Consider the following 27,954-nt stretch of genomic DNA (forward strand, 5'->3'; position numbering starts at 1 on the left):
TAGTATTCTTAATAAATCATACTATACATCGCTTTTATTAAAAAAAAAATTTTTTTTTGTTGTATCGTGTTCATAACATCTGTATACTAAAAATGTAGCAACCAACATATTAAACTAAATTCGATAGAATCAGCTATTACCATTTCAAATACTATAGATGTGTTTTTGTTTTATAATTATATTACGATTAATTCATTTTGAAAATGTACTTACTATATTTCACAACATTGTGCTTAACTGGACCAATAATAGCTTCATATGAAGAACAGATGGAGATGTTGCTAAGAAGACCATTTTGGGAAACTGTAGTATCAGAATATCCAAATATAGCTATAAAAGATGAAACCGAAGAAGTTACATTGAGAGAATTGTTTGCGCCAGGTTTAAACAATAAAATAGTAGATGAAATAAATAGAAATGAAAAAATACGACAATTCCATTTATTATTGAGTGTTATTTATGGTGACTTTATGTATAATTTCCTTGAATTTCTGAGTATTATCCAAAAACATCATTTAAGACTTAATTTACAATGGAACTGCAAAGATGATTTGGTACTTCTTATTCAATACTATGACAATATAACTTCAATGGCATATAATTCATTGTTTTTATTAGAAAGTTGGTACCAGGTTGATGATAGTTATCCTCTTATTAATGATGTAGTCCAATATGTAATTTTTAAATTAAAACTTACTGAAAATTTGAACGAAGAAATATTCTACCGGAGTTTGGATACTTTAATGATAGATTTGAATTTTTTTTTCTCCAATAACTTTAATGCAACAGCTAATTTAACAGTTAAAGTAAATGATTTATTATCAATAAACCGTTTCATTGCATTAGTATTAAATTCAAATTTCAGCCAGGAACGTAGAATAACGTATTTCAAGGATTTTTTAAAGGTTGCATATGATGATTTTTTAAAGTTTTTTACTGATATTGGATTTGTTTTTAATGATGAAACACATGAAGTTAACTTGATACAATGATTTAAATCTCAAAGCTGAATACACCTAATACATAAACGAAAATATATTGATTTATTGATATAATATGTATATAAAATATTATAATATATTGTATTTAAAAAAAATTACAAATTTTAATTAACATAATCATTTTTCTTTTTTTTTTGGATATTGATATAAGTCATTTTTATTAGGTATATGCTTTTTAAATTATTTTTAATTAAGCCAGTTAACATTTTCCACTATCGCATAACAACGATCGAAAAAGACAATTTACATATAAAAAACCTTAGAACTTCATATGAAACTTTCAGAGGTCAATTTTATTAATGTTTTTCGATATTTTAGTGACTGTGATTGGCTCTTATTCAATTGACCACAATTTGAATTTATGCAATGTATTTTAAAGTATACAGTAGATTCACTATAAATTTTCATCGTCACTAATATAAAAAATGCAAACGATATTTAGGAATTACAGTGATTTTATCCGTATATTATAAAATAAATATAAAATATAACTATAAATTGTTATAATACATAAACCACTCATTATTCAGTAGTATATAAATTATTTACTATTAGTCATCAAATTAAATATATAATATCATGTCAATCCTTTAAACTATTCCGAGAAATATGTCTAAAAATGCATTAATACAATTCCACTGTAATAACTTTAAGAAATTTTTTAGTCATGAAAAATCATGTATTTTAAGTAAAATAATATGTGGTAAATAACACGATTGAGTAATAAACAGATAATAGTAAAAAGTCGTGACACTTCTTGCACATATAGATAAATTAAATTTAATATAATAGGGCATAAATACTGTCAATCACTCTCACTGTTCCTTCATTTTATAAACTTTCAACAAGTGTAAAAAGTAGCTCGACAAATTTACGATTTCACACAGAAAATTGAAGTATATTTATTTTTCAACCTTACTCCTGATATCATTAAGGTAAATTCATATTTCACAGAAGATTTATAAGGTTTAAAGTTAAGTATAACGAGTACATAAATTAAGTAGGGAACCAGAAAAATTAAACAATAAGATATTGTTTAAATAAATAAAGAAAATCAACGTTTGTACGAAGTTAGCCAACCTAGTTCAATCTTTGAGTGGGTTACTTGTGTAGTCAATTCAATCTCTTGCGAAGATAGAGAATCCACTTGTGGTTCCTATACTACTTGAGGTATTTATTGACACGAACCAATGTCAGCACAAGCTAAGATTATGAATATTAAGAATATTAACCCAACTACTGGTACGAGTGGCGTTGTTGGTAACTTATGTGTAATAATTAATCACAATAATTTCTATTTAAAATTATTATTATATTAATCAATTTTCAAACATCACTTTGCTTTTCTATAATTTACATCTTCTCATGAAACCCTGGTACTCATATCCCGAGAGAAATTTTTTTTTTTAATAACCTTTATTAAAATAATAATTAGCTCAACAATTATAAGCAAAAGTAAAAAGTATAACATTCATAATACTATGTTATAACGGTACAAAAAATGCGTCAATAATTGTTAGTATACTCAAAATTAGAAAAAATTAAACATTATTTAAAATTATTGTTATCAAAGCCTTTAATGTCAAACTGAAAAATTATTAAATTAAAATTTTTAATTGAAAGAAAGGAAGAGAGAAAAAAAATGATAAAAAATAACTACAAAATAATAATAATAAAATAATTAGAGATTAAATGACAAAGCCGGAACTCCTCAAGAAAGATATGATGGAAATAATTATAATGGAAAAAAGGGAATTAAGAGTATTAGCTACGTAAGAGGGATTAATATTGTGGGAAGCTAAGAGGCTAAATAGTTTATTTCTACTGTTAATTAAGATAGGACAATCAAAGATAAGATTATATTATATCATTTTATTAAATAAATATATAGTAACTCAATTATTCTCATGCTCATACAAGACCAACAAACAACTAATTGTATACATTATTTTAATCATAGAATAACTACTATTTACATAACATTCATTTTTTTGAGTTACTATAAAATAATTTGTAATAATAAATTAAAAGATGTGGTAGATAACGTGACTATACAAAGTGTAAATGTTTTTTTTTTTACATGATTTCTTATAGGAATTTAACACAATTCAAATTTTAAACATTATTTTAACTTCAAAAGATTTTTTTTTTATAGTAGGCCTATTCGGCCTACGCTATTCCACATACTGTATCTGTATGGCTTGTTATATTGTTCCCCAGTTATGTAATGTTCTGAACTGTTTCCAGCAATATTTCATCTAAAGCTATGTTTGCATTATTCTGCTGTTTGTTAAGTATAAGGATCTTAGTTTCCTTTGATTTATTTAAATGTAGAGTTCTTTAAGCGTGCCGTTCATATTTATGAGCATGTTAGTTATGCCTTCTTCACTTAAAAAAAAAAACAAACAGTGGTTTATTGATTCTAATCATTTTCTCTATGATTATCCATAAGCATATTATCGTTACTATTTTTCATGAAACCAATTCAGCTAAATTTTCGTTTATCATCGACTCTATTCTTTTATGCATTATCTTTTTGATAATTTTAGAAGAATGTGTTAAGAGGGTATAAATAAAGTATTTATGAAAATATAATTGTATTGATCTAAAAATTCTTAAAAAAGTTATAGCATTATGAAGTTAAAAATATAAAATAAAGAACTTTAACACAAAAATAGCATATTTTTGAATACGATAGCCATTTTTTTCTAATTAAAGTATATTGCATAAGCTTTTATTTAAGATACATATACAGGTGTCAGTGTTTTTGGAAATCTTACAAAAGTTAACTTTATGTGCAAAAGTTGCCATTTTGAATACCCCTAATCAGGTTTTCAAAAAATTATACCAAATGATACAGAAATATTTCAGGTACCTAAAAAAAATTTTTTTTCATCCATTTTTCTAAGAGTTGTCATAACTTAAAACTGTCATAGTTTTTAAAACTACTGTGTTTTAAAAATTTTGATTTTGGGGGCATATACCCCATTTTACTGTAAACGAAGTTATTTCTTTCAATTTTTGAGGGTATTCAATATTTTCAACTAGATATGAATTATGATCTTTTGACGTATTGTTCATCAAAAACTCGGTCTAACGAGACCTGAGAATAAATGGTAACAAACACAAATAAAAATAAACGATAAAAAAAAACCCATCATAATAAAGTTAACTTTGTTTATTAAAAGTATGTTTTTAAAAAAGAAACGCATTATAGTAAATATACCGCAGTGTTTGCTACAAAAATACAAAAATAGTTGAGGTGAAAACTACAGTCTATTTTTTATAAATAAGTGCACATTCATGTTTTATATTCTAAACAACAGATTAAACTTGTAGCAGAAGTATTAAATTGTTTGGGAACTCCTTTAAAAAATGAATATATTATATATATATTATGCATTTATATAGCAGAACAAATATTTTCATTCAATTTTGGTGGAAATTGGTAGACATATACTATGAAGTGTATAAATTAAGAGAAAAATATTTTTAAAAATCCTATCTAGAATTTCAATATACAATATGGTTTATCAAGAATACTATCCATTTTTTCGTCGATTTTATCATAAAAATATACACATTAATATTTTATTTATTTTTATAAACTAATAAAATATCAAATTAGTTATAAGACACAAATTATTTCTAAGGGCAGATTTTAGAAGTTACTTTTGAAAGTTTAATAAGAATCTATTGTTAATTTTTTATAATTAAACGGGTACTGGTCTAAATAAAATTGTGATCGTTAGATAAAGTTTTGTAACATTATATTAATACATAGAGTGTTCAGTAAGTAAGAAAACGGGTTTCTATTATTTACATTGTTTAAAACAATTGACCTATTTCCTTGTTTTTTGAACATTTTGTATAATATTAAAATAGTAATGTACCTATGCGCAAAAAGAAACTCCTTAAACAACAATTGGGAATTAATAATATATTTTCCATCGTTATGAAATAATTTAATAATATAATATACATAATTATGTGACAATATTTAATATAAAAATAATAATACAACCTTAAATATTATTGAGCATAACAATTTAGTAATATATCATATTTTTTTCTTTACAATTACAACAAATAATAGGCAAAATTACGTCTATAATTTTGTTTATAATTAGAACTCATAATTTACAGCAATAAAATGTGTTATTTTAAGAGCTATAATAAGCATTTAAAAGTATTATTTTTAACATTTTAATATGTACCAAAAAGTTCAAATTATGTGTAAAATGAATTTAAAACAAATTTATTAAAGTCTTATTTCATGAAAAATGTTGTAACTTTTATATTATACTATACTAAATCTATACTTTTATTATTAAAATTGTGGGTGAATTCTGGCTAGCCACACAGCAATAAATGACGTTTAAATAAATTAATAACAAACTAAAACGGTATTATCAAAACTTTTTCAATAAAAATCCCATGTTTAAGGAGTGCTGGGAGGAAGATAAGGAGAGTGGAGGCACTATTGGCCGACGAAGCGGAAATGAACAAAATAAGAATTTTTTATACAGAATAATTGATTTATATATTTATATATATATATTATAAATAATAAAAATTTTGAACATTAATTTTTAAAATCAGTAAATTTCGACTTTTTTTCTAAAAATTGCCATAACTTACTGAAAAGAGAATAAATCAAATAATTATTTTTTATATTGAAACCTTATTCCCTTTTATTTAATATGATATTTTTGAAAATCTGACCCTTTACCATCACACAACAAGGATTCAAAATAGTAACTTTTTCAACTTAACTTTTGAAAATTTTCCAGAAGTACTGCGTCCTTTAAACATCTGTCAAATTAAATCTTATGTTACGTACTATAAATACAAAAAAAAAAATTGTCACGACGACTTATCTTCTTTATGCATATGGCTGCCCTAGTTAAAATACATGCTATTTTTGTGTTCAAATTAAATTTTATTTGTTTATTATAAAATATTTTACAAAGATTAGCCAAAGTAATGAGTCCGCCAATAAATATAAAATTTACATGAATCTAACTTACATTAAATATAAATTTATACTTATTTTGCATCTTCAAATTTAAGAAAGGCTTTTTTGAATTTTTAAAAACTTGAAAATTTGTATAAAAAGTAAAACTTTTTCAACTTAACTTTTGAAAATGTTCCCGAAATACTGCGTCTTTTAAATACATGTTAAAATAAAGCTTATTTGATGTAATAGAAGATCAAAAGTCAAAGTAAAACAAAAAATAGGCTTCTGGAATAATCCAACAATTTCTTAGAATTAAACACTATCTACAGATTTACATCGAAGCGTTGTTGGAGTTTAGGTTTATTTTATAATAAATAAACAACACCGCGGTCAAATAGATATTCAAGTACGATATATTATTATTATTAATATATAAACAAAAGCTGTAAAAGTAACACTAGGTGGTCCGTAAGGAAGTTGAAAGATAATTCATAGTGTGCATCGCCGAACGTGTTCGCATCACCCGCGGTCACTCGGCGTCGCGCGACCTTTCAGCGAGGAGAGGTAGCTGTTTCGCAGTCGCCATTCAGCGGTAAAGCTGTAAGTGCAATGCGACCGCGTTAGTGTTTCTTATGATTGTGATTTTAATTACTGTCAGATATCGTCTATATTTGTCCTAACTATGCCACGTCCATACTATGTTCCTGTTTTTTTTTATTAGATATATATTTTTTATTCCTCAATTTATATGTTTGTTAAATATCATTTAGATCTATTCCTTGTTCCTTTTAATTTAATTTTTTTAAAGGAAATATACATATTTATGTAGCTTATAAAATATGGAATGGATCTGACTAAAAAAATTACTAATCGTTAACAACTTATGAACAAATGGTTCAGGAGTCATGAATATTTGTATAACTCGATGAGAGGAGTAACGTATATTGTATTATAATTTAATTAACTAACAAATAACTTCACTAACATACATGAATGCTTCTACTATATTCATGTAAAGATTAATTTTCTTACTTTTTTATAATTATTATTACTATGTTATTTTTTCAAAACAATCATATAACTTTATAAACATTATAAACATAAAATCAACAGTAGCAACACTATATAAAATTCATATTGTTAACTGGCTTTACTTTTTGTTGTATTTATAACCATTAGGGTGGGGCAAAAAAAATCGACCTTGAAAATTTTTATCAGACACCCCCTAAATTTATTAAGTATATAATAATCATGTTTTGAAAATTTGAGATCGATAAAAAAATTTTTACTGGTCGCTCAAAGCGTTTTTTTTTTTCATACAAAAAATACTCCCTATTTATTAAAATATGATTAAAATTCTAAATTTTGGTCAATTATAATCATCAGTATATGTACAACGTTGTATTTTTAATTTCGAAGACCAATATTGATTACGTAATTTACCTAAACGTCTAAGTATACGGTACTTTTCGGATTGATCTGAAAGGGGTCAAATATATTTTTGAGCTTTGAAAAATTGATAGTTAAGTTGATTGTTGTGTTTATTATATGGTGTAAAATTTTTTTTACTAATAATGAAAATTAATACCTTATTATTATGTTTTATTAAGTCATATACTTTACTTAACACTAAAAATATAATTTTTGTCCTTAATAGTGTTTATAGGTTAATTTTTCCACAATTTTCATTAAAAATGTTTAGAACACTAAAGTAACAAACGGAAATAAATAATCGTATTTATTCATTTTTATTGTCAATTAAAGATGATTCTTTTCCATCAGGATAGTCACTTCTGTGTTTTTCAACAAATTGAAGAATTTGTTGCCTTTGTTCCTCGCCTGTTGTTAAGGAGTTATTAAAATTTGTCATCAAAGCTACTCCTCTCTCTGCTGGATCATTCACAACGATCAACGATTTGACTTTATTATAGCCATGAATGTAACTTTCATTTTCTAGCCAAGTTTCTAGGTCACAATTTATAAAATTATAGTCAATGTTAAGCGCTGAAAAAATTTTTTTTGTATTTTCTGTTACAAATTAATGATTACCAATGTTTTCTTGAATTGAGTTCGTTGAAATTCGATTTTTATAATTAGCTTCAGCTTTATTATTTAAGGATTTTACCTTTTTTTTCCTCTATTTGTTAAATTGTTGTCAAAATAAGCTAGTCCAACAAGTGTCTCACTAAGGTACCATAAATGACCAGAAAAAGCTTTTACACCTACGTCACTTATGATCTTATTGATTTTACTGTAATCTTTAAGTTGAGTTAATAAATTTAGATCATTTCGAGGAGCAATAGCTGAACAACAACAAGTATACCAAAAATGTATATATATATATATATATATTGAAAATAAATAAATAAAATTGTTGTATACCTTTAAGTACGTAAGGTGTCAATTGGTTAAATTGGTCTCGTAACATATAAATTCTTAAGCAATATATTATTTTAGTCATCCATCAAGCTCGATGAAAAGGTCTAGGAAATTTAAAATGAGTTTTCCCCGAATGTTTCTTTTCAACACACAATAAACATACTCCAATAACTCTTTGTAATCATCACATATCAAAGTGCATGCACCGTTTAACCTTCCTGTATTAGAAATCGTAGCGTCAAAACACATCAAAGTGGTGCGATCAATTAAATTCCATTATAATAATAATTTTATGACAGCATCTGCTTATAATTGTCCGGTTGACTTAAATAACTGCGGTACACCAAGAAGCTTTGTATTTCCGTCACCAGACACTATTACAACTAATCTTTCGATAAAATTTTTTTTATCAGATGGTAACATTTTCCCATCCCAATGAACCAATAATGTACCATAAGGTTTAAATTAATTCAATATTACTTCTGACATAATTTTCCTATCACAAATGCGAGCTCTTCTTATTGAATCTTTGCTAATTGACACGCCTTTTATTTCTTTATCTGAATTTGTTGAAGTCGCTATTAAAAGTATTAACATTGAAGCAGTAACGATAATGTCTTTTTGTTTACATTATGAAAATATAGAAAATGGGCAAGAACTTCACGTTTTGACGGATGTCGATTTCCAACTTAATTGAGGTTACAAGAAGCTGATAATTTTTTGATAGGCCTGTCCATAATTACTAAAATGAAGTTATTTAAACTTTAGCCGTTATTAATTAATTAAGTAGGTTAAATTTACTAATAAACACTTTCAGCTTATAAATTATTGCACTATGTGTTTTTATGAAATAATAAAATAAAATTATAAAACTTACTTACTGCTAATTTCCCGTAGACTAAAAAATTTGTATAATTGTAAATTCTAGATGAAATATAAGAGATAAATTTGATTAAAATGTATGAAAATGCTGATCTACAGGTACACAAAAACTTTTAAAAACATATGTAACTACTTGTGAACAATACATCAAACACTGAAACAATTTTATCATCACAAAAAAGGTGACTTAATGTTTGATATCTATATTGTAGATTATTAATTTATGATTATTCAATCGATAAATAGCATCTATGGATATTTTTATGACTTAATACCTCCTAACAATGATATATTTATTGATAGATATCATTAGGATAATATCCAAACTTAGAAAAAAAAAACGTTAAAATAAGATTTTAATTTTCATTATTAGTAAAAAAAATTTTACACCATATAATAAACACAACAATCAACTTAACTATCAATTTTTCAAAGCTCAAAAATATATTTGACCCCTTTCAGATCAATCCGAAAAGTACCGTATACTTAGACGTTTAGGTAAATTACGTAATCAATATTGGTCTTCGAAATTAAAAATACAACGTTGTACATATACTGATGATTATAATTGACCAAAATTTAGAATTTTAATCATATTTTAATAAATAGTAGGGAGCATTTTTGGTATGAAAACGAAAAACGCTTTGAGCGACCAGTAAAAATTTTTTTGTTTTGAAAAAATAACATAGTAATAATAATTATAAAAAAGTAAGAAAATTAATCTTTACATGAATATAGTAGAAGCATTCATGTATGTTAGTGAAGTTATTTGTTAGTTAATTAAATTATAATACAATATTTGTATAGAATTTTATAATTATCCGACTTTATTTAAAACCTATTCGATGTCTATTTTGTACAAAACATGATGTTAAACTATTAGTTTAATTGAGTCAAATATTTAATTAATGTAATTGCTATATATTTTTTTGTTCATAAATTGTATTTTTTTAATACGTTTCACATACAGACTTATAATAAAGAATGACAATAAAAAAAGAGTAATAAATAATATGTCATGCTGTATTATACAAAAACAGAAAATTTACATAAAAGATTTAACTTTATTTATTGCACTCTTACTGAGTATACAGTGATTTGTACAAAATTTTTAATTAATTCTAGGAAGATAAATTTTATTACTTCTTCAATATTGGAATCGGTAAGAATTATTGTTAAATTATTCTTTTCAGTATATATTATAATAAAATATAATTAGTTTAACGCATATGATTTTGGTTTCATTATCTAATTAAATTGTATAAATTTATATTTCATAATTGTTAAAAAAAAGGAGCGCAAATATATATATAACGCTAATGTAGTGCGCTATTTTTTTTTTTTTTTTTGTATTTCTATGGCAATGAAAAACTTATGTCAAAAATATTGTTTTTAATATCGTCAATTAAAAATGTGTAGTAAAAATACATTGCTACTCGCTACTATTCATATATAATTATTTAAATTAGTAAAAAAAATTAAAAGATGGTTATCAATAATGGTTGGTCAATTTTTTTTAGAAACCACATCATTTAATCACAACATTAACTAACAATAAAAAATCAATATAATATTATTTGAAAATATTGATCAAGTTTGAAGAAATACTTGATAAATAAATCACCTATAATAGGTTTCACATCAGTTTATACTCATCTGTTAGTAAACCTCTAATGCATCTTCAAGTCATGTCTTTAATTAAAAAGTTATATTAATATTATATTTTGAATAATATTCATTTTTGAAATGTTAATATACATTGTTTAGAATTAATTAATTATATATTTACATATATGTTTTCAGTTTTATGCTGACGTCTCGAATTCGTCGCAAAGTTAAAAAAATTCTAAACAATAGTTAAAGAAAACTGTAAACATATTCAAAGTTGAACAAATCTATTGACAACTCATATAATTTTAATTCTACATAACATTTTATACTCTTTTTTTTTTTTTTTTTATCAATTTATACACTATAGGTCTTTATTTAAAATGTGTTTTATGTTATTTTTCGGAATTACAAAAAATAATTTTTTTTTAAGATATGAAAATAGCCATTTTATAGATATGTTTTAAAGAAAAATTTTGATACTTAAAACTCTTATTTTAATTCAATAGTTATGTTTCTACATTTTGATTTTTTGATGATTTTTTAATGGTATCAAACGTAAAAATATTACGTTATTTACTGGCAGCAGTACGCGATTTCTTTTCCATGAAAAATAGTAACATTTCAATGATCATCTGTAATTGACGTGAAAACACAAGAAGTAGTAAAAATGAGTTTATCAAAAAAATTATAAAAACGTTATCTAAAACAAGTTGAGTTTTTAATTAAATAGGTTCATGTTTCATTAATCTATACGTGGATAATAACGAATAAGTATATCTATGATTAAATCTCCTAAAAAGTAATATCCTATAGTAATATGATATCAACGTTAGAATCACACAAATTAATAATTATTATTACTTTTTTACTTGACCATCGAACACATACGAAAATGTTTCTAACATTTTGTAATACAGATTTGAGATAATCGCTTCTGTAAAAAGCTTGTTCAAACGTTGCTATTTTTTACGAAAAAAAACCGCGTATACTGTAAACATGTACAGTAAATAATGTATACTTTTCACGCTTGATACCATTGAAAAATCTTATCTTAATTTTTATCTAAATATACATAAAAAAAAAATTACAACTGATCAGTTTTTTTTATATAAAGCAAAGCTCTAAACTAATGATTACATTATCACAAAACAGATCAACGGGATTTCATATTTTTACTAGAAGTTTTAAGATCGGGAAACTTTAGGATTGGTAGATGAGTAAAATAATGTTATGGGCACAAATTATTATAGTTCTAATAGGTAATTCTTTCACCGCCTAATTTTATCATTCCTAAAAAGAAATATATTTTTATGTTTTTAGCTTGTCATTTTCTTAATTATATCATTTTATATTTTATAAGCTAGTTATATGTTATTTATAAGTTAGTTATACATGGATTGTCTTTAAAAAATAAAGTTGATATATAACATAAGGTATGAACAAAAAAAAATGGAAATAAATATGTAACTAACAAATACCAAAAAACATTTTTTTTAAATTGTTATTTTAACATAAATTGTGAGGATAATATTAAAATAATCACCTTATTTATTGCCTTTAAGAATATACTTAGGTATATAATAGTTTTCCATAACAATATTTTACAGAGTAATTGAGCAATGATTAATTCTTTTAACACCAATATGTTAGCAATAAAACCGATATTATACAATGGTTAATAAAAATAAAAAAATCATGTTAGTATGAACTATTACGTAATTAATTAATACCACTAACATAACAGTATTTATTGTATTATCCATTTTCTATTTTGTTGCATCAACAAATTATTTTATTATTTAAAGTTTTGTCAACTTATCCTGTTTTCCCGTAATTAATTTTTCTCGGAGAAAATTTTATTCATAATTTAAACCCAAAAATTATTGCAATATTTTAAAAGGAGCAAAAATAATAGCTTATATTTTTTAAAAGATAGTGATTAATGTAATGAACTTTTTTACAGTGATAGCTGTAGCGCATCACTTTATAAGTAACGATCTAATCACTGTATTTCATAAACAATACAAATATCAATATTATTGTTCAATCACTTTTAAATTTAAAACTATTATATTTATGTAGATTAATAGTTTTCCTATTTAATTTGCCTTATAATGTATTAATAATTTAAAATGACAAATAAAAAAAAAAATTCTCTAGAATGAAACATATTATTAATATTTATTTTCTATAAATAATTCTAGAACTAAAATGAATCACGTGATTTTTCAATTTTTGCATGTGCTTGTAAGTATTAAGCAATCATTTAGAATCTATTTAATTTAAACAACAGTTTATTAATCAATAATTTTACTTTTTCAGTATAAAAAAATTAAAAATTAATAGTTCTCTTTTGAACTTTTCTGAACTATGATAAAAATATTTATTACATTTCCTATTAAATATTAAATATATAATTTAGGCAGTCCTTGCTCGATTTTAGCTTCAATGAAAAGCTGTGAGGTATTAATTTTACCATGATGTTTTCTTTTGTCTATGTCTGTTTCCACTTATTCTCAACACCTACTGAACTAATTTTTCTAAAATGTCTATAATAAACATTTGATCACTCTGTATATTTAAAAGAATCAGAATTTCTGTATCATTTTCAAAAGTTAATCTTCTATGCAAAAGTTTCTATTTTTAACCACTTTTTGTAGGTAGGTAAAGTATCGAATTTTATAAATATGCCAAATAAAAAGGACGTATCTTAAGTATTTCCAAAAAAAATTGTTTTTTTTATTCATACATTTTTCAAAAAGTTTAAGCAACTTAAAGCCTAAAAAGTAAAATATATATTAAAATTTGACTATTATAAAAACTATAACTCTTTAGATATTTCCCCCAATTATACCTTTAGCTCGATAAAATTTGTAATCTTTTGATGCATCGTAAAACAAAATTGTTCCACTGAGAATATTTGTGGTTAGTAATCACAAACAAATTGTATCTTCATCACGTAACTTTTTTTGTAATGAAAATGATATGACATTCAAAGTCCCTCATGTCTGTCAATAAAAATAAATAGTTAAATATTAATATGTCAAATATTTTACTGATTTATTCAATATTAAAGAAAAATACGTCGATTGATTACGAAACAAATGATTTTTTTTTTGTGTGTGTCTATCTAGAGTATTCAGAATTTAATAATACAGCGGTGACATAAATATAATGTTGATAGTTTTATTTTATTTTAATAGATACATGTGTTTTTTCGGTTAATCAATCAAAAAGTGTAATATAAATACTTCATGATTGATAAATTAAGAAAAACCGTTTTTTTTTTTTTTAAAAACAAAAAAAAATATTAATATTATTTTTATTTCATTGAAAAATCTGTTGGTTTATTAAATAATGAAGACCATGTAGACACAGGCTATAGCCTAAAAATGTATTGATTTTAGGTTTACTAATGACATTTATTTAAATTTAGAGTTTCATATATCTCATGAACTCGTTGAATAATGAGTACGATGTGGGAGATGATGAAATTATACAAACTTTAGGTGTTGACTATAAAAATAGAATAAATGAACAATGCATATGCATTTCAAAAATTAAAAATATTGAAAATACTATGAATGATAAAAGTAAGATAATTTAATTTCCTCAATAATATTAAATAAATTATGTTTGTTTTTAAAATATAAAAAAATTCATTTAAAAAAAAAAACTCCAAATTTTAACTATAACCAATTAACACTTAAGTGAAAATAAAAACTATTAAAAACGTATTGAATACAATGTATGCAAGTCATCAGTAGCGTATACAGAAATTAAATTCAGGGAGGGATTTTGAAATTTAAAGAAAATTAGAAGAGACACTGCCCATATTGTTCGTTTACAAAAATTCCTATTTTACTTTATTGTGGAAATATTTATAGTATAATATGATCTTTTTTATTGTTATTATTTATTGTTTATGGTCCAAAATTGTCGCTTAGCTTATAAATTTTTGGAGGGGTTTTAACCCCCCCCCCACAATTTTGTACGCCAGTGCGAGTCATACATTATGACACATAAAATTGAATATTCTTGCGAGTAGTGTATTTAGGTGGCAAAGGAGACAACAGCCTCTTTGTATTTATAAACAGTGTCTCAGATTTAACAAACAATTCTAATAACTTTTTATCCTATCATATAGTCAACGTTATTTGTGCATTCTTAGACCACGTTATTATTCAATTTTTTTATTTATCTATTCAGTGATTTATTATACATTTACTAATTTAGCACACAACTACCAATTTTTCGTTAAATAATGATTTTTTTTATCAAAATGTATGTATTAAAATTTAATTAATTTTTATAAACCATTGTAATTTGTAAAATTTATTGTAAGAAAAAATTATTCCTAACAGTGGATTTTAGAGGTAACTTTTTATCTATTTTATTATTTTTTTTAATATTAAATTGAGAATGGTTTAAATAAAATGTTGAGAATTCGATTACTAGTATTGAATTATTACTTTTTGTGACATTCATTTGAAGATTTAGAAAAGATGAGAAGTGGGGTAGTGACGCTTTATTTTTACCATAACGTACAGACAAAAGTTCTTTTACGTTGCGCACCTCTCGCGCCTACAACAACTAAAATATATAACATTTTAGAAAGGTTTTGAAAAATAAATCTATACATTTTAATAAAAAACACATTATTTAACGAAAATATGGAGAGTAGTATGCTTAAAAAATCATTCTGTATAATAAGAAAAAAATTCATTCATTATTATTACTATAGTAGCAATTATTAATTGGTTTTCTTATAAAAATAAAATCAGTAGAACCATAGTAATTTAGAAAATTTACTTATTGAGATTAAATCATTTTAATATATTCAATTATAGAATAAGTATGTAGCGTGAGTGAGTACTACCTGTACTGGTCTAAGCATATTTATGATTTGTATTACACTAATAGTTAATAAAGATTACTTTTTATTTTACTATTTAATTATTTTTTTTTGCTATCAAAAAAAAAAAATGACAGAGTAATGATAATTAGATAAAAAATAATAAAAGTTGTCAATTAGATCTTGAAACATCTGTTACAAATATGATAAGAACTTCATATTACAGACTATTTCTCGAAAATCATTGAAAACATAAAATACATGGCATAGTTGGAACAAGTATAGATCTGACAGTGGGTTATATCTATATCATAGTAGGCTTCAGATAAATTAATTTCCATTTTAAACTGTTGATTTATAAAAAAAAAACTCCAAGTAATAGAAAATAATTGGGAAAAAATTTGTCTTTTTCCCTTGATCGGTCAATTTCACATGGTACAACATTGATTGATTTGTTTTTTTTTAATCATCTAGTGCGCTATAAAGTATTTAATTTGATAAAGGTTAAAAGTTGTAGACGCTCCAGAACATTTTCAATAACTTTTATATATTAAAATTGCTTTTTTAGTAATATTAAATACACCTTATTTGTATTTTGCTATAAGTTATAAAATTAAAATTAAAAATTAATTTTTTTAGCATATTTTCCAATATTTATTACATAAAAATCCGAGTCTTAGTGACTAAAATGAGAAATCCCATTTAGACATCAATAGGATTTCCAAAACACAAATTGATATATCAAAGAAGTATCAATAGCTACTTCTCAGCAATGCAACTATATGATTTCATATATAAGTTATAATATATTAGATCTCAATTAGTATGAATTAGTATATGTAAAATTGAAGTATAAAAATTAAAATTAAAGGGCATGCTGCAAGAAATAAATGTAACATCATAAAGACTTGTGCGGGTTAACCAGCGTCAGACCTTATATATTTGTCTATGACCAGACCTCATAAAATTACTATAGGAATTTTATGGGGTAAAATGAGTAAAGGGATATGATATACCATATCCTATTACTCCTATTTATGGGGCGTTTAATATAATGCTCCATAAAATATCATTTTTCTTCACTTATGGTTAAATTAAAACTTGCTACTATTTATATTTAATAGTTATAAATTGTTATGATAATAATTATTATTATTATTCAACGCGTTAAAATGTCAACACTCTTATATATTAATAAAACTTAAGTAATGATTATATATTTATTAAAAAATAGTCCACTGAATTAATTACTGTGGCCGAAGAATTAGTAAGACTTGTACATATGTTAACTGATTACATAAAATTATAAAATAATTATTATGTTCTCTCTAATTGTAAGTTTACTTATCAATGTAATTAATATCAATTTTGAATTTTTCGAAAACAATAAAATGTTTAGATAAATGTGAAATTGACATTCCTAAGCATGTCAATGAAGAATTTATAATATTTTTGAGGCAAGGTACGATAGAAAAATTCTATACGAATGTAACAAACTTGGTATGTACGAATGAAAACAAAAAAGATTATCACACCAAAGTAAGAGATTGTTTAAGACTATTCTATAAAAATGTGCTCCGGTTAGGAAATAAACGTGTAAGTACATAAGAATAAAATATAACATAACAAAATTTTTATAGCATAACATTTGCTAAATATCGAGATAACGAAAAGCCAACCTTAAAATAATCATCTTGCATCTCACACAAAATCGTTAAAAATATAAAACATATTATTTTTTTCAAAAGTTAATAGTATCCTATGTTCTATAACTTACAAAAAAAAAAATTGGTTCTTTCACTTATAAAGTAGTACCAACTCAAGTTTATTAAATCTGATGTAGGTGAAGTAGTATGACCAAATCCCTAAAGAATATTATGTTATTCTATACAAAAATTTATTAATAAATTTAAAATGTTTTGACAAATTTAAGAACTTTTTTAGTATTTAATAGAATTATATATGTATTCAGCAAATTTAAATAATATATTTATAGGATTATTCCACATTTTTATTTGTTATTACTTCAGTAAAAATTATTACATTACCTACGGCAAAATGACTACTAATGTTTGTTTATATTAAAAAGTGTCTAAGGCTTAGCATTACTAAAAAAAATCATAAAAAATGATGTTCCTCAAATACTTTTATCGTAAACTATTTTCATCAATCATTAAAAATTCTATACAGAACTATTTTATAATGAATAACTATACAAAGGCTTATTGAACTTTTGATATATTATTTTAGAAGAAACAAATAAAAAAAATATATATATATTCATAAATATATTAAATAAAAATATTTTAGACAATGTGATTCCTTAATTACACCTCACAAAATATTTTTGAAAATATAAGATCTAATCATATATGTATTTTTTTTTTTTGCAACAAAAAAGATTTATTTTTGAATTATAAGAAAAATTAAATTTCTATTATCATCTTTTATGCCTGAATTTATCATTAAATTTGTTTTTTTAATTGCAACCCTATTTTTTATTAATCAGTTTTTTGTGTGTAACGAGTCTTGAGTTTAAGGGACATGAAAATATAAGCATTTATTTATACAAGGCGCGAATGCTATAAATCGATAAACGCAACCGGTTTTTTGCATTGTAATGAATGGTTGTAAAAGCATAAGTACATAGATTATAATATGTACAAATAGTTTTTGGTATAATAACTTAAAGTATATTCAATAAAATATTCGTTTTCACCCAGTTTGGTTTTCATGAAGACCCGGAAAATAACTCATGTTAAATTGTTTTTACACTTATCATTCAACAAAAATAATTATTTTAATGCTACTATAATTTTGTTGCAGTTATCTATTAGAATTGCCGAAGTTATGAATAAAATGTTGTTTGATGAGGATTGAATAAAATAAAATCCCAAGTCTAAAACTGCAAAAATTAGTTAAACTTAATCAATCACTTATTTTCAATTACGTTATTTCAAAATGTTGTCTAAAATATAATTTATTATAATATAATAGTTTATTTAAAAAAATAAAATAATTGTTGATTAAGTGCATATTTTTTTATATATACCTTAAATATTTAAAATTATAAAACCAAAAATTGAAAAAAATTGAGTACATTTTTAGCTTTGATGCGAAGCTAGGCAGGTATTAATATTTATAAGTTTTTTTTTTTTTTTAATTTTTTTAGTTTTGATACGAAGTTGAGAAGGTATTAATTTTACTATGATGTACTATTGCTGTCACAGTCATTGATTGTTTATTATCAGTTATGACTTTCAATAGATATACTATCTGTATTGTCAGTTAGTATATTTATAAACTCAAAACAATGTGCCTTACTACTATTGATAATAACAATGCTGTGTACCTGCTAATATCGATGTCGTAAAAAACCAATTTAGCTACCTATATTTGTAATCTCTTGTGTATTATACATGTATATTAACTCAAAAATTTGAAACTTTAAATGTCTATAATATAGAAATTATATATTATATAATAAACGGATAAAGTTATACTAAAATTCCAATGTCATTTACTATTAAATAAAAAACATTTTATTAAATTCAAAATATGTGTTCCCATTAAAAAACAAAGTTCGCGCCCGGGTAAGGGCGCAAACTATAAGGGAAGAACTTAAATGTATTACATAGTTAATAATTCAAGAATAATGTGTAACTAATGATAATAAAAAAAAATGTTTAAATTATTATTATTCTGTAAGTAATTGAGTGGGTTATGATAAAAAAATCACTCTGTATAATGAAAAATAATTTTTATTCCTTTCAATAATTTAAATATAAAGATTTTTAAAAATTGAGTCTTATATCCACATTTTTAACTTTCATTAAATATAAGTAGATTATCATTCACTGAACATAAACAATTTTAATTAAAATTGCATTATTATTAAACTATTAAACTTCGTTATAAATAAGGAAAAATATAAAAAAACATACAGATAGTCAAGTAAATATTCAGACATCGGCTAAAAAAAATAATTTGTCTCTCGAATTACATTTTTTTTACAGACCTTAAAGTAACACCATTAAAAAAATGTTTGAATGTTTAACTAAATTATATTAAAATTCTGTCAGATAATATTTACTTGACTCACTGTATTTAATAATATTATGAAATGATATAATTATATTTTTATGAATTATGTTATTTTTAGTAATTTCATAAAGGCTCATTTAATAAGTATAAACTTAACAATACATTATTCGATTTTTGTTACTCAGTCATAGAATTTTCAAAGAATTTTAAATTATTGTTTGTAAGTTATATTCTCTTAGCATTATTTGCATAATTATAATAATAATTTTTGAAGGTACAGGTTGCATTTTACAATTATTTAAAGATTTTGAAGTTAGATAAAAATTCATCATTGATTTGGTTTTATAATGCCGGTGACAGTGTAACCGATATTATTACTGCCACCAATCTGAGGGATAGCTCATAAATATTTACATTTAATAGTTATAAATTGTTATGATAATAATTGTTATTATTATTCAACGCGTTAAAATGTCAACACTATTATATATTAATAAAACTTAAGTAATTATTTTATATTTATTAAAAAATAGTCCACTGAATTAATTACTGTGGCCGAAGAATTAGTTAGACTTGTACATATGTTAACTAATTACATAAAATTATAAAATAATTATTACGCTCTCCCTAATTGTAAATTTACTTATCAATGTAATTAATATCAATTTTGAATTTATCGAAAACAACTCCTCCTTCTTCTTTAGAAGAAATTCTAAACTAAAAAAGAAAACTAATTTTTTAGAATTAGTTAACTGTGAGAATACAGCATTAACAGGGGCACCACATGAAGGTTTCTGCCACGCCCCCTATCTTCTTCTTCCTCGCCTTAATCCCAACTACGTGGGGTCGGCCACCCATATCCTAAACTTCCACTTGACACGATCTCCCACATCATTTACACTCACATCAACTGTTCTCAAATCGCATTCAATAGCATCCCTCCATCTCTTTTTTGGTCTTCCTCTACCTTTTCTACCTTCAACATTCATTTCTATAACTGTTCTTACAGCTTCCGATTCTTCTCTCCTCATAACATGACCAAACCATCTAAGTCTATTTCCTCTCATCTTATCCACAATTGACATAACACCTATACTCCATCTTATATGCTCGTCCCTTATTCTATTTTTTCTAGTCACTCCACTCATCCATCTAAGCATTCTCATCTCTGCTACTCTCACTCTCTGCTCTACTTTCTTATCAACCACCCAACACTCTGAATCATACATCATAGCTGGTCTCACTACAGTCTTGTAGAATTTACCATTCAGCCTCATTGGAATTGTTTTATCGCATAAGATGCCAGACGCTTCTCTCCACATCAAAAACCAGCACTTAATTCTGTGTCTTACATCTTCATCAATACCACCTCTCTTTTGCACAACTGACCCTAAATACTTAAAACTTTCCACTTCTCCAATCACATCCTTGCCTATTGTCACTGACCTCCTCATTTCACCTACCTCGTGTTCTCCTTTGTCAAGCTCGTACTCTATAAACTCTGTTTTACTTCTACTTAATCTTAAACCCTTTTCTTCAAGAGCTGATCTCCACACCTCTAGCTTTTGATTAATTTCCTCCCTCTTTTCTCCTATTAACATTATATCGTCAGCAAACAACATGCACCACGGCACCTGTCCTTGTATTTCTCTAATAATTTCATCCATCACTATAGAGAATAAGTAAGGGCTTAAAGCAGAACCTTGATGCACTCCTACTCTTACCCGAAAACCTTCTGATATTCCTCCTATGCTTTTTACCCTGGTACAAGTGCCATCATACATATCTTCTATTATATTAATGTACCTTTTCGGGACTCCTTTTCTCATTAATGCCCACTTTAAAACCTCTTTTGGTACTATGTCTGTGTTACCGTCTCAGAAACCGTACGTCGCATTCGTCACTTAATAAAAATAAATGGAAATTTAGCTGGTTCAAATTTTAAAGTTATTTTTCTCGACTTCAAAGAAACAAAAAAAATTAAATATGTTAAACTTTTTATACTATGTCAATTATATGTAATATTTATGAAAATCAGTGTAATTCCCTTGTAATAAAATAAAATACAAAACCAAGAAGTTTAACACAAAAATAACATATTTTTGAATACGGTAGATATTTACGCCAAGAAGACAAAATAAAGTCCAAATAATTTTAATATTGAAGTGTATTACATAAGATTTAATTTAAGATATATATAAAAGTGTCAGTATTTCCGGAACAATTTCAAAAGTTAATTTTTTGTGAAAAAGTTGTCATTTTGAATCCTCTCTGTGGGCAGGTAATGAGTCAAATTTATAAAAAAAATATATCAAATGATAGGTAAATACATTATGCATCTATAAAAAAAATTATATTGATTTGTTCATTTTTGAAAATGTTATGGTAATTTTAAGTAAAAGAATTGAAAAAAAATTTTTTTTTTTAAATTAACGATTTTTAAATTTGTAAATTTTTTGGAGATTTCCCCCATTTACGGGGAACGAGAGATATTTTTTCAATTTTTGAGGGTAATATCTTCGACTAGATACAATTTGTGATCATTTGACGTTTTGTTGAAAGAAATCGATTCGGTGAGAGCTGGGAAAAAGTGGTAACAGATACAAAAAAAAAAGTAAATAAATACATTAAAAAAAAAAAAAAACACATCATAGTAAAATTAATACCTTCTCAGCTTCGCATTGAAGCTATAATTAAATATTAAATATTATGATAATTGGTATTGATGTATAAGATTCTATTACAAATTTAAATATATAGTCTTTTATTTAAAATTCTATACAAATGTATTAATTTCAACCTATTATCTTAAGTTAATAACACAATTTTATTTATATTGATGGTACCAAAAATAGTGTTAAAATTGAAATATTATTAAAATATTGTGATGATTTTAATCATAAATGTAAACTTTATACTCTCCTATACATTTCACTATTTATTATTTTTGAATTTCACTCATTTTATTAATTAAATGTCTACTATGTTTCTGTTAAACTGCTTCTAGAGTAATACTTTTCCTGCACACACACTTATCGTGGCCGGCATAGCGAGGTACTCTAACCGGAATCAGTAAAGACAGTACCGGGTCTAGGGCGGAGCCCCATCTAGGCAAAGTCTAGTAGATATTATATTAATAATATTAAATTTTATAAAAATCATTATTTGTTTTTTAAGTATTTGTTCTCAATAAATGTTTAGTTTAATGCAAGTGTTCGAATTATATATTTTTAAATTTTACAAAAGAAATACTTTATTCTTATAGTAAATATTTATTTACTGTAAATGAGTTTAATTTGAAGTTTTCTGTAAGTTCTCAAAAAAAAACTCAAACAGGTTTCTTGGCACTAAATTTCTAAATACAATTTGTTAGAAAAAATAACACTTTTTAATATGATTATATTGAATAGGGCTAATATATATTTTTCTCTTAGATAATTGAATATATTTTTTAACGAAAAAATTATCTATATTCTAAGCATAAATTAATAATAGTATACTTTTATAATATAACGATTAAAAAAGGTTGCATAACAAATATTTACTTTTTTCCAGGAAAACGATTTTTAATCCAGAGATTTTTTTTATAACCTCTTATTAGAAATATTTATTATTTTAAATATATTTACAGAATGTTGTACTAAATGTAGTCAAACTTGATTATCAATTGTCTGTTGATTATGAACTGAGTAAATTAAAATTACTGGAAATGACGTTATGAATAAAAAGGTTGTTCTACAAATGGAACCTTTTGATTCTGATTAAACGAGAAATACTTAATTATTTATAATATTTTTATTTTGAACAAATAAATGGCGTATTTTCAATGACAATAACATTTATAATAAATATCTATTAATAAATTATCAATTAATTTTAAATACCTTGAAAAAATTGTAGATTTTAAGCTTTAACAAAAAATATTAAAACTTACATTCAGGAGAACAACTACATAATATTTCAGTGTTACATAAAATATGTATGTATCTTAAAATCTATATTTTTTTGTACAGAAAAATGTGTTGAATGTATTTAATACATTGTATATTCTAGCAATTTTTCAAAAAATCAAATTAAGATTTATATACACTTAAAAAACTGATTTTAAATTCTAGATTTATAAATAATATTTGTATACTAGATACACTGTAAGAACATATATTACTATTCTTACCACTTGTATTACACACGTTGTATTTTCATTTACTTAATTCGTAATACAAGTTAATTAGCATATAGGGAGATACTGGTGTGAAAATTCTATTCGTCTGTTGTTCGGATATACTAACAAAGGATAGTTGTGTTAGAGTGGCCGATATAGATGTAGTTTTCGATCACTTTTACCTTATTCATTTTGTCAATAACTTAATTTATTTTTATTTATGCAACCACTTAATTGGCATTTGTCTATCGCCAATTGTCATCATAGCCAATCAACTCCGTCTCACTTGGATACACCTACTTATCAACTGTACTAGGATTCAAGTCAGACGTATTATTCATTACACATAACTTATAGGTACTGAATATTTAAAATATAACTTTACTTTGTCAATAAAACAATGGTTTAACTCATTGGCGCCGGAACTAGAGAGGCAGGGAGCAGTTGCCCCCTTAGTTAAAATACTTAATGTTTCTATATAAACAAAATTATTTTTGTACGTTCATTTTTCAAAAATGTATGGCAGATTAAGAGAAAAAAATTGATCGATTTTAAAAATTATAATTTTTTGGGAATTTCCTCCATTTACAGAGAATGAGAAAAATGTTTCAATTTTTAATGACAATTTCTTCAACTAGATACGATTTGTGATAATTAGACGTATTGTTGAAAAAATCAGTTCGGTGTAAGCTGAGAAAAAGTGTTGACATATACAAAAAAAAAACATTATGGTAAAACTAATATCTTACAGCTTCGCATCAAAGATAAAAATAATTTCTTATCGATTTCAGATTTTATGAGTATCCTAATATTATCTTTTAAAAATTTTATTACTTAAATAAAATTTTAATTTTATTTTCACCAAAAATTTAATTTGTTCTTTTTTGTAGTTTTTCATTTATATTTTTCTAAATTTTAATTTTTAATTCAGTTAAAGTTATTATGCAGAAAAATGTTGACATTCAATGTAAATTAAACTAAACAGTTTTTAAAGTTAGTAAGGTAATTTTTTTTTTATTATTTATTGTAATAAATAAAAAAAAATTTAATTAATCTCCTAACTATATTTTATTATATTACCAATACTTATTAATAATATAATAAAAATAATATGTATATAAAATTAGCATTTTTTTTATATATATTCATTAAAATTCGCCAAAAAATAGTGTAACCCGCTTTTTAGCTTAATAACAATCAAGGGGGCCGAGTTTCAGTCATTAAATTTTTGCCCTTCATGTAAAAAATAGTTCCTGTGCCCCTGGTTTAACTTAATTATATAATCTCTCGCTGGTAACTAATGTACACAATTTCCTGTGTCTTTTTCAGATAATTAAAACTCATTTAAGGAGATATGGATAATATTTAGACACGCGTCAGGTAGCTTCCGCCGATTCTTGGTTTTAACCGATGATCCCTATAGATTTAACGACCCCTAATGACAAAATTACATTATAATTGTATAAAATTGTTTTTTTAAATATTCCCTGAATAAAACATTACAAAACTTTAAATGAGACTTAGAAAAATATAATTATATAAAATATTTTATTATTTGAAAATTTACAAAAAAAAAAAGAGTTCTTCAGTGCAGAAACGCAAAAAGGAAATTAAAAAATGTTTCTTGTTTTATATCCTTAATTCGAGTAATTACTATATATTTTAAGTATATGTAATTGACTATTTTCAAAAATATGCTGCTATAAAGAAAATTAAGAATAGCTTTTTAAAAAATTTAAAGGTTTTTATCTTCAATCAATTGACTTCAAATTTTAATTTTGGACACATTATTATGTTCATTAGTAGCTGAATTTTTATAAATAACGAAAAACAAATAAAACGCATTTAAATAACATTAACACATTATCAATTTTACATCGAATCCAAAAACTATTTTAAATAAAATAAATATTTACTTATAGATCATGTTTTTACGAAATTTTATTATTATGTTTAAATAAATACACAATCTATTTAAAATTATATTTTAAGTAAAATTTTTTTAAATAGAATTTATTATAACAATGTATACAGTGCACAATAACTTACAGAGATCCATAATTGAATAAATAATATCATTTTGCCTTTTTGTCGATTATAAAATAAACTTATTAAAAAAATTTTGACATTAAGCTAAAATATACTCTATATTATAAAGAAAAAATTAATCCCAAGTGTAGACTTTAAGGGTTAATTTTTAATAGTTAAATGGTAACCTATTGTTTTTTTACTATTAAATGGAAAATGGTCTAAATAAAATTTTGACTGGACGACAAGCAGTTTTGTATTATTACTTTTAGAGATATTAGCATTTGAAGATTTCGAAAAAGTGAGAAGCAAGTTAATGTTAAGCAATGCTTTATTTTTATCATAACTCACAGATAAACTTTCTTTTACTAAGCATAACCCTTTCACCTATAACTAAAAATTATATTAATTCAAAAATTAATAACATAAAACTGGTTATTGATTACTCAAAATATTATTTGATTCATTCCCCATTTTATAGTAAAATAGTAATTATAGGTTCCCATTTAACTTTTAAAAGTTATCCCTAAACTTAGCCTTAGAAATAATTTTTATTATAATAAGCATTTTATATTAGAATATATATTCAAGAATATATGTTTATCATAAAAATTAAATTTAATATAAAATTGATATTCAATAATATTAATAAGCTTTATATTTTCTATGACTCAATAAAATAAATTTAATTTTGTAATTTAAATGTATATTTTGATGAATAAATCATTAATAAAGAAAAAATGGAGAGTTTAAGTTTTCAAATTTTAATGTGTTCAGTTAATGCAAAATCATTATTTAACAAAAAATGCAGAGATAATATTCTTAATAAATCATACTGTACATCTTTTTCTTTAAACTATTTTTTTATTTTTGGTGTATCACATTCGTAACATCTGTATACTAAAAATGTGGCAACTAACTAACATATTAAATTTAATTCGATAGAATCAGCTATTACCATTTCAAATACTATAGATACATTTATGTTTTATAACTATATTACGATTAATTCATTTTAAAAATGTACTTACTATATTTCACAACATTGTGCTTAACTGGACCAATAATAGCTTCATATGAAGAACAGATGGAGATGTTGCTAAGAAGACCATTTTGGGAAACTGTAGTATCAGAATATCCAAATATAGCTATAAAAGATGAAACCGAAGAAGTTACATTGAGAGAATTGTTTGCGCCAGGTTTAAACAATAAAATAGTAGATGAAATAAATAGAAATGAAAAAATACGACAATTCCATTTATTATTGAGTGTTATTTATGGTGACTATATGTTTAATTTCCTTGAATTTTTGAGTATTATCCAAAAACATCATTTAAGACTTAATTTACAATGGAACTGCAAAGATGATTTGGTACTTCTTATTCAATATTATGACAATATAACTTCAATGGTATATAATTCATTATCTTTATTAGAAAGTTGGTACCAGGTTGATGATAGTTATCCTCTTATTAATAATGGAGTCCAATATGAAATTTTTAAATTAAGACTTATTGAAAATTTCAACGAAGAAATTTTCTACCGGAGTTTAAATACTTTAATGGCAAGTTTGAACTTTTTTTTTACCAATAACTTTAATGCAACAGCAAATTTAACAATTAAAAGAAAAAATGTATTATTAATAAACTGTTTTATTGCATTAGTATTAAATTCAAACTTCAGTCAGGAACGTAGAATAACGTATTTCAAGGATTGTTTAAAGTATGCATATGATGATTTTTTAAAGTTTTTTAATGATGTAGGATTTGTTTTTGATGAAAACACACGTGAAGTTAACTTGATACTATGATTTAAAACTCAAATCCGAATACACTGCTTATATCTCAAGCCAAATTCACATTATACATAAGCGAAAATATATTCATTTATTAATATTATATTTATATAAGCTGTTATAATTTATTGTATTATAAAAAAATTACAAATTTCAATTAATACAAATATATATATATTTTTTTTTGATCTTGATACGTGTCAATTTTATCAGGTATATGCTTTGTTTAAATGTGTA

The 27,954-nt window shown here is 24.2% G+C and overlaps 2 protein-coding genes and 1 long non-coding RNA gene across 4 annotated transcripts; 2 read left to right on the top strand and 1 right to left on the bottom strand.

The window, feature by feature from the left end:
- The first annotated feature begins 37 nt into the window (after positions 1–37).
- On the top strand, positions 38–27,954 carry LOC126905489 (uncharacterized). Its single transcript, XM_050685222.1, has 2 exons — positions 38–905; positions 27,646–27,954. The coding sequence occupies exons 1-2, from the start codon at positions 204–206 to the stop codon at positions 27,730–27,732; spliced, it is 789 nt and encodes a 262-aa protein (XP_050541179.1). The 5' UTR covers positions 38–203; the 3' UTR covers positions 27,733–27,954.
- LOC126905491 (uncharacterized) lies at positions 10,238–18,718 on the top strand. 2 transcript variants are annotated; one of them, XM_050685225.1, is made up of 5 exons: positions 10,238–10,384; positions 13,038–13,080; positions 14,270–14,426; positions 17,088–17,284; positions 18,515–18,718. In XM_050685225.1, the coding sequence occupies exons 2-5, from the start codon at positions 13,045–13,047 to the stop codon at positions 18,566–18,568; spliced, it is 444 nt and encodes a 147-aa protein (XP_050541182.1). In that variant the 5' UTR covers positions 10,238–10,384; positions 13,038–13,044; the 3' UTR covers positions 18,569–18,718. The 2 variants fall into 2 exon arrangements, with proteins under 2 accessions (XP_050541182.1, XP_050541181.1); XM_050685224.1 differs by lacking the exon at positions 10,238–10,384 and adding an exon at positions 12,490–12,530.
- On the bottom strand, positions 13,204–23,486 carry LOC126905493 (uncharacterized). The gene is made up of 3 exons (XR_007704007.1): positions 23,278–23,486; positions 13,688–13,841; positions 13,204–13,612 (listed from the first exon to the last, which is right to left on the bottom strand). It is a non-coding gene; the product is annotated as an uncharacterized LOC126905493 (long non-coding RNA).

Source organism: Daktulosphaira vitifoliae, unplaced genomic scaffold (assembly GCF_025091365.1).
Source record: "Daktulosphaira vitifoliae isolate Bord-2020 unplaced genomic scaffold, ASM2509136v1 Scaffold_4, whole genome shotgun sequence".
Classification (NCBI taxonomy): domain Eukaryota; kingdom Metazoa; phylum Arthropoda; class Insecta; order Hemiptera; family Phylloxeridae; genus Daktulosphaira; species Daktulosphaira vitifoliae.

Excerpts from the sequence above, each read along its gene's own strand:
- LOC126905489 (XM_050685222.1), top strand. The coding sequence starts at position 204 with ATGTACTTACTATATTTCACAACATTGTGCTTAACTGGACCAATAATA. Across the intron at positions 906-27,645 it reads ATTTCAAGGATTTTTTAAAG|TATGCATATGATGATTTTTT; the intron begins GTTGCATATGAT and ends GATTGTTTAAAG.
- LOC126905491 (XM_050685224.1), top strand. The coding sequence starts at position 12,505 with ATGGTTAATAAAAATAAAAAAATCAT. Across the intron at positions 13,081-14,269 it reads TTCAATTTTTGCATGTGCTT|AGTTTCATATATCTCATGAA; the intron begins GTAAGTATTAAG and ends ATTTAAATTTAG. Across the intron at positions 17,285-18,514 it reads TCCGGTTAGGAAATAAACGT|TTATCTATTAGAATTGCCGA; the intron begins GTAAGTACATAA and ends ATTTTGTTGCAG.